Here is an 8,778-nt window from a genome sequence, read left to right as displayed (position 1 = left end):
CATTGTTGGTGCATTCAGATTGGCTATGGGCCTAGAGTATTTGACAGACCATTTTCAGAAGCAGGAATTCTGAAAGCCCATCTTACCCTGTCTTGGCAGAGTTTAGAAGTCACTTTTCTTTGTGTCCTGCTTGTCCAGAAGGACAGCACTTGTATTGTCAGCAGTTGAGGCAAGGGCAGTTCTTTGCCCAATAGGTCATTTTGTGCCAAGAAGACAAACTTCCAAATGGAAATGTCTTAGAAGCCCAATGTTCTCTCGGGATCAAATTGGTGCTGCCAGGAGCAATTGTGTCTCATGTCAACAGAATTCTAACTTATTTAAATACCATATTCTCTAGGTCTATGAAGTGTTTGAAGATTACCTGTCCATCTGACCTATGTGTCTGTAAATCTGGATAACCTAACTAACATAACTATAGAGATGACAAGCATAGGTGACTATAAATATGTAAGTCTTATCTACCTAAATAACCTAAGGACTAAGGCTTCATGTAAACAAGGTAAACAGTCTATAAGCAAATGGACGGTAAAGGACGATGACTTCAAAATTGTGACAATACTGTCTCAGGGCAAGAGGTTTTAGGAAAAAAGAAATAGAGTTTGATCTTAATGAATCATGGCAGATGTATGAACTTCATGTCATCCTAACCATAATCATCATTTAATCTTGGCTCTGGTCATTGGAATGGATGTTAGCTTCTTATGCAAGATTTTAACTCTTTGTGTACTGAAACAGGTGTAGCTATTTCCTTACATTTCCTATGTGTAAACACAAGCTACACTAAATGGAATCTTACATATCAGGGCAAGTCTCATTTCACACAACTGTTTATCTTAACTAACCAGCCATTTTACAAAATATAAAATATCGAGTCTTATACTGAAATAAATAACCGTATCTGCCTCATTATGACCCATGCTTCATTAGCAGAGGGTTCTAAAATGTCTCAGAGAAATGTCTGGCAAGCTGAACTAATTCATATCTTAAAACACAATTTATGTTTCACAGATTAGCACATGACATCTTACTTGATAACCTATCTGCCCAGATCGCTACGGATGCTACATGCTAATGTCAACAGGAGACTCAACCTCAGACAGAAATGCTTTTATCTGGGGAGGAACATTTCAAAAAACTGAATAGGCTCTGGAATTTCAGATTTGAGGGTTGTGTTTCTTAAACTTTGATATTAATTTCAGAAGTAAACTAATTTCATTTATATGCAAATATATAAGCCATGGTTCCATCAGGGGAATTTCAATGTCTAGCAGGTTACTATACTCTATTTGCAGATTCAGCTAAGATGCAAACATGTTAATTAAATGAAATGAAATTGATCGGCATTCCATCCACACACTCGTCTTTCAAAAACGATGTTGGCTTGATGGTTTTTTTTTGGGGGGGGGTCGGATTTTAACAAACTCAGTTTATGAACACAGTGTTTCTCTCTCTCTTTTCCTCTCTCCTATTCTTCCTCCATCCTGGAGGTGCTGGGGAAGAAGTCTGCTCTAAGCTCATTCAGGCTGGGACAACTTTGAAGCCCTGTTTCAGCTCTGGTCCTCTGTTTTCTCCTGGGCTGTGCCACAGGCCTCTTACTTTCTGATGGGCACTACCTTCCTGTCATATTGCCCTGTTCTGGTCTGTTCGTTAAGGTGCCTGCAATCCTTCTCTGGTTTCTTTTTTTGTGGTTTTTTTTTTTTTTTTCAAGACAAGGATTCTCTGTGTAGCTCTGGCTGTCCTGGGACTCACTTTGTAGACCAGGCTGTCCTCAGACTCTTGGAGATTCATCTGCTTCTGACTCCTTAGAGCTGGGATTAAAGGTGTGAGCCACCACCACCTGGCTTCTTCTCAGGTTTCGAATCTTTCAGTTCACTCTGTCACATCTCTCTGACTCCAGTTAGAAAAAAAATCTTCTTTTAAAGCCTTGCCTAATTTAACTGGACCCACCTAGGTAACTGAGAACAATCTTCATGTTCTAAATTCCATAGTCATAATATGACTCCAATGCCTGTTTGCTGTGTGAAGCACACATAGGCAGATTTCAGAGATTAGGGTGCCATTCTGTCTGGCATAGTCAACTTGCTCTATGATTCTTTAGGTTGAAAATTTTCTTATTGTTTGTTTTAATTAGCAGAGTTTTATAGTATATTTCTTAATTAAAGTATTGATCTGTCTGATATGCATTAGTACTTTAATTTCATTTTTGTCAAAGAAATAGCCAACCTTTCTAAATTTTGACATTTCTTGTATTTTGCACAGTGCCTAAGGAAGCTGGTGAAACATTAAAGCATATTTACTGGAGAGAATATTTATTCTGCAATGACAATCTACCATGTCAACTGTCCCTACTCTTCTGTAACATTATTACTGTTATTTTTATTTATTACTATTTTGAAATCTGTTGGTTAATGTAAGATTTTATACATTTGAGTATTATTGTTTTATTGGATTTGTATATCATTCTCTTTAGTTTTGCTGCATTTTATTTCTTAATTTAGAACAAATTATGAAGTATTTTCCAGGTGTATCACTTTTTAAGATTATTAGGTGTTTGTGTTGAATTGTCTCCTTCATTAGTTTTGGTATTATTTCTTTTTGGAACACTACACTGACAAACATTTCTAGAACTATTCGGCTTTCTTTTTTGGGTGGTCTATGATTTTGGCCATTTACCTTCAACGTATCTGTGGTTTTGTATCAACTATGTAGCCTTTTGCTTGCTTATCCACTCTGACCAAGAATTACTTTTACTTTTGGGGTAGATTTAAACCTCTCTAATTATTGATATGTCACATCTTAGTTTATGGTTTTGTTATAGGATCTTTCCGGCTTTACCTGCTTGAGCATTTTTCTTACTCTCTATTTCACTTAAAAATATGTTAGTGTTTGTATGTGTGGGTGCACATTTGTTTATGGTTGTGTGTGTAAGTGCATATGTTTAAATGTACATGTGTGTGTACATTGTGCATGGGCATGTTGAAACCACAGGACAGCCTCAACTGTCACTGCTCAGTTGCTGTTCACCTTGCTTTTGAGACAGGGTTACTCACTACTGAGGACCTTATCCAGCAGGTGAGGCGGGCTAGCCAGCTAGCCCTAAGGATCGCTTTGCCTCTCCTGACCAGTGCCTGGTTTACAACCCCATCACTACTATGTCCAGATTGTTCAAACTCAGGTCCTCACACTTGCAAGGCAAGCCCTTTACAGCTGAGTGATCACTCTAGTCCCTTTTATTTCATTTTTAAAATTATATAAACATTATTTCATCATTCCACTTAATATCCACCTAAGTTTTTTATTATACCTTTAAAATATTTTACTGTTTTTGTAAAAATGAAATAGTATTATCAGAATTAATGTTGTAACACATGATGTGGGAACAGGAAGCCTTATAAATGTGCTATCTCTATACTCCCAGGTCTAAGTCTGGACATGCAGCTCATTCACTGCTTCCCCTGATGAGCTCCCATAACCTCATCTGCCAACACCACCTCCACATTCCCAGGCACAGTTCCATCAAGGAGCTTCTGGTGCAGCTTTTCCTGGTGAGCTCCCCTGGAACCAAGCCTTCGCACACCATCTCCATTCTCTCAGGCTTAGCTCTGGGGCTCAGCTACCAAATCAACTTTGCCTGGTCTACTCCTCAAAACATCACTTGCCATCTCCTGTACTGATTGGTTTTCCCTGGTAAGTTCCCAGAGCCATGTCCACCCACGCTATCTCCACACTTCCAGGGCTAATGGTAGATGTGTAACTCACATCATAGTCTTGTCTGGTAAATTCCCCATTCCCCTGCCTGCCTTTTGTCTCCAGAGCCTGCTTTCTGTCTCCATAGTCCCAGGCTAGCTCAGGACACACACCTCCTGCACCAGCCTTTCCTCTTGAGGTCTTCCCAGTTTCACCTAACATCACTTACCCCAATCTTCCAGGCCTATCTGTTTTTTTGTTTGCTTGTGTTTTTGTTTTTTTGTTTGTTTGTTTGTTTTTTTAACTTCTCCTTCCTCACTCAATGAGTTTCCTCATAACCTCACCCACCTGTACCATCTCTACACTCCCAGTCAGAGTCCCAGTCCTGAAGCTCCTGTACTGGCCCAGCCTGACTTAGGCTAGAATCAAATACAACCAAATATATAAGTTCGTGTGCCTAGATCACACTGCAAAAACACAGGCAATATGAAATGCCAGGGCATTATGTCCATCCCACTCCCTGAGAAACTTCACTAGTCCTATAGAAATGTTTTATGATGAGAATCATCCAGATGAGCCACAGAACACAGAATTTAAAAAAAAAAAAAAACAATCATAAAGCAGATCAAAGAATTGAAGGATTTTAAAAAAGATGAGTACTCACTCCCCAGTGAACTTGAAGAGGACTGTAATAAATGCCCAAGTGATGGTCAAGAAAACACAAATATTCAGATGAATGAAATCAGAAAGGCAATTCAGGATTTGAAAATTTAATTCAGTCAAGAGATAGAGATATTGAAGAGAACTCAAGATGAAATGAAGATGTAATTGGAAAAAGTAGATGAGCCAATTAGAAAATTCATAGAAAAGCGTTACCAATAGGGCTGTCCACTAACTCAGAAATCTACAACTGGCCAAAATGTAGAGAACAACTGACTGTAGGGTTTCCAACAATAGATACTTTACAACCCCTATACATATGCCCTACAGAAGTGGGATGGGTAGAAAGACTGTAAGATCCAGAGGACCAAGACTTCTGTGGAGAGATGGTGTCTTCTAGACCTGTCAGAGAAGCCGGACCCATAAAACTTCAACAATATGGCTGTGTAAACGAAACTTGAACAATGACCCCATCTGACATCCCAGCATGGTTGGGGAAATCTCACACGGTCCCACACCTAGGTAAAGAGCTACAGGCTCTTCAGGCTGCAGGTATAGATAGCTAAAGGCTGTGGCTACTGAGAAAGGGAGAATCTGTCCTCCCACGAGGAGCTTCCTGATAGGTTTTTCAATCATAGTGGTCATTTATAAATACATATTCAATATAAACTGTACTGAATATACTGAATAGACACAACAGGGTGTGTGTGTGTGTGTGTGTGTGTGTGTGTGTGTGTGTGTGTGTGTCCAATAAAGAAGAAGAGGTTATGAATTAGTGAAGGAGTTGGGAGAACATAGGAGGAGAATTGGTTTGGGAAGAGCAATGGGTGAATGGGTAGAAATTATATGAATACAGTACTCATGTGTGACATTCTCAAAACTACATAAAAACATGTAAAATTATAGTTTAATTTACCCTGTAACCCTACAGCTTGCTTCTTTATATATTATAAGTCCACACTGGAATGCTGTAATTATTCTTTTAAATATTTATCATCACTTGAAGAAATAAAGACAATGAACCAAATGAGGTTTATATTACCCCCATGCTTAACCATTTTCTGAATTCTTTCGATACACATGTGCCCACTTTTCATTTGTTATCATTTCTGTTCAGTTGAGAGGTGTTGTTTTAGAATTGTTTGAGAGCCCCAGTTTGCTAACTATTAAATCTTCCAGTTTTTATTTTTAGAAAAGCCTTTACAAGCTTTTATCCTGGGAGCAACAAAAAGCCATTAGGAGGGATCAAACTAGAAAGTGAAATCCTCATTTGAGTTCTTTAAGATCACTCATCACCCTGGATAAACAGCTAATCACATTTAAGATAGACCAAGAAGCAAATTCAGATGTCATTGGAATGGACCAGACAGGGCACGGATGGAAACAGTCCAGATGGAGATATGGGATTTACAGAAGAATGTGTCTTCTGTAATGACTCTGAGAAGATAATAGAAATATTTCTGTCACACAGTTTAGACTCCACTGTAAATTAACAAATAGACATTGTGGTTTGTCAATATTTTAAAATCTGTTTTTGTATTTAAAAAAACAAATTTTAATTACTGATAATGTAATAAACGGATAAATATTCTGTTATACAATTAAGAAACAAAACCAGGAGGCATTGCTTCAGTCTATTTTTCATTTCTTGTTTGTCTACAATAAGTGTTTGTAAATTAGTTTTTCATAGAACATGATACATTTGCACACACGAGGTACTGACAGAAATTAAGCATTCTCTTGCACACATGTAATCCTACAAGATTCTAGTTCAGATAATACAATCTATTGTCCAACTGATCACATTAATTTAAGTTATATTTATTTCTTTGGCAACTGATGACTAGAGTGCCATGGCTATTCACAGATGAGCTTTAGTGAGCTGTGTGAGTCATGTGTGAATATTAACCATAACAAGTAAAATTTAAGGATCCCATTCCATTTTTTTCAATATGTGAAGGGATAACAGAACAAAGCTAAGGGCTGTGAAGGAGGGTCTCCTCATAAGGGTACTAAAAGTCTGAGAAATCTCAACTGTAGATGTTTCTGGCCCTAGGAAGTGCTAGGCAATGCAGAGACCCTTACAACCATGACCAGGGATTGTACCAGTACTCAGTGATAGATAACAGAAATTGTAGTCATTCAGGTATGCAGTGTGCCATCCCACACAAGACTTATCTTTCTCAAAATACTGACAATACTGCATTGGGTGTATTTATAGGTTGGATATAAGGGCCAGTCTTTGAATCCATTGCCATACTTTGCACAACATCCCTTTTGGAGCAATTGTATTTTATGCTACTTTTAAAAAAAATAATGAATGTATAAATAAATGAACTATATGAAACACTTTGGTAATGTGCTATAAAACTTAAAAAGATTTATGTCACTGACTGACCTAAGAAGGACCTAAAGATTTTATTTTGGTTGTCCATTAATAATTTATATTCAAGGCTAATCCTTCCTCCTACTCTTTTGCCATATTTAAAGTGAATTGTTTCTCCTCCTTGTAAAGATGGCCTAGATCCTTTCTGCTTAAGCACAGTGAATGCATCATAAATCCACGCTGGCTTTTTTCAGTGTCGCCAAGAATACAACAGGATTGCTAGAATCTCTTTGTTCTTAGAGAAATGCTAGGTAGCCACTTATGTGGTCTGATATTCCATTAGCCAAATTACTCTCGGTGTGTCTTCATTAAAACGAAGGACACTGTGGGTTTAGTCATCCCTGTAATACTTTCCATATTTTATCTTTAACTGAAAAGGTATAATGCTCTTGAGTTTTGTTTTACTTTTTCTCTTTCAAATGTATAAGCTTTCTTTCCATCAGCCTAAATAGAAATGTATGTGGGCCAGTTCAAGAGACTTTAAAAAATGGTTTAACACATCTATTCATCTGTTTTCATTCAGTGATCAAATATTAACTACATACAATAAGACATTGTTCCACTAAAACATCAGGCATGCACACACAATTAAGATAGTCTCTGCCAGGAAGACCTTAGAGCTTAAAAAGAGAGCAGGAAGTAAGTGAGATAAAGTGAGATCTTTTCTATGATAAGGGTAGGTTCAGTTGCTAGGTGTGGTCCAACAAAGTGAGTGGCTAGCTCTGCCATTACAGGTGTCTGGAAAAGTGAGCAGGCAGTGTTGGGAGAATCTCAGTGAGTGGCATGCATTCCAGAGCCTAAAAGAGAGTGGATTGTAAATAGGTAAGCAAAGTAAGAGAGAGAGAGAATTTACAAAAAGGAAAAATGCAAGGCACAGAACAGTACTTCCATGTATTTGGCATCCATTTAGTGGATTTGGCATCCATTTGGTGGATTTGGCATCCATTTGGTGGATTTGGCATCCATTTGGTGGATTTGGAATCCCTTTGGTGGATTTGGGCATCTGTGATAAGAAGATATGGCTAGAGAGCTAGATTGACAGTGCCCTGAACACCACACTGTGGATTTTGCAATGTATTTTTCAGGGTAGATAGTGGATCTCCACGAGTGGTGGTCTGTGGTTAGCATTTGCACTTCTAGAAGGGCCATCTTTAGACTCACTCCAGACTTACTGATGAAAACATTCCTGATGGCGGAGGTCCACAAATGGTTCAGTTTGGACAACAATACAGCCCAAGTTGGAACTATCTTGGATAATAGTATGTTCAGCTGTGGGTTGCAAAATATTTTTTTTGAAGCAAATAGTCTTTATTGGGCTCACACCAGGAGTCCATTGGTCTTAAGGACCTCTGTGAACTTGCTGATTTTCTTCTCCACATTCTTTTCTGCCTGTTTCCGTAGCCTCAAGAGCTGCTTCTTCTTCCAATAGTGGATCTTGGCCTTTTCCTTCTGTTTCTCTTCCAGAGTGGCTGTTACTGCCTGGTACTTCCACCCAACCTCATGAGCCAGATGTCCCAGGTAAGCAAACTTTCTAGTAGGCTTTAGCCGCACAACCTTGAGGGCGGCAAGGACCACCATCCGTTTTTTCTTGTCATAGGGTGGAGGGATCCCATCCAACACCTTGAGGCGTTTCAGGGCAGTCTGGCCTCGCTTGGTCTTGTGGGGCAGCATGCCTCGCACAGTGTGCCAAAAAATGCGGCTCGGGGCTTGGAAGTGGTAGGGGCCTGGAGAGGGGTTGGTGTTCATCTGCTTTCAGAGAAATGCCAGGTACTTTAACTTGTGTCTGTAGAAATTTCCAGAAATATTGATGCCCTCACAGCGCACAAGCACCACCTTCCGGAACCTTCTCCTCAGCCATCTTTGGCAGCCACCTGAGAAAAGGTAAAATATCTTCTAGTGAAGATTTCATTTGAAAAAGATGAGACAGGAGAAAGTATAGCCACATAGATGCCATTGTCAAAAGATTGTGAAAGCATTGTGCCTTCTCACAAAGACGTGTGTGTGTGTGTGTGTGTGTGTGTGTGTGTGTGTGAGAGAGAGAGAGA

General features: G+C 39.0%; 1 protein-coding gene across 1 annotated transcript; it reads right to left on the bottom strand.

Moving 5' to 3' along the window:
* Window positions 1-8,019: 8,019 nt before the first annotated feature.
* On the bottom strand, window positions 8,020-8,502 carry LOC128104653 (60S ribosomal protein L13a-like). The gene has a single exon (XM_052729605.1). It carries the CDS (start codon window positions 8,477-8,479, stop codon window positions 8,051-8,053), a length of 429 nt encoding a protein of 142 aa, XP_052585565.1. The 5' UTR covers window positions 8,480-8,502; the 3' UTR covers window positions 8,020-8,050.
* Window positions 8,503-8,778: the final 276 nt, after the last annotated feature.

Source organism: Peromyscus californicus, unplaced genomic scaffold (assembly GCF_007827085.1).
Source record: "Peromyscus californicus insignis strain IS unplaced genomic scaffold, ASM782708v3 Scaffold_11__1_contigs__length_118956290, whole genome shotgun sequence".
Lineage (NCBI taxonomy): Eukaryota > Metazoa > Chordata > Mammalia > Rodentia > Cricetidae > Peromyscus > Peromyscus californicus.
The sequence above is the reverse complement of the archived record's forward strand: the minus strand, read 5'-3'. Positions and strand labels throughout refer to the sequence as shown.

Excerpts from the sequence above, each read along its gene's own strand:
- LOC128104653 (XM_052729605.1), bottom strand. The coding sequence starts at position 8,479 with ATGAACACCAACCCCTCTCCAGGCCCCTACCACTTCCAAGCCCCGAGC.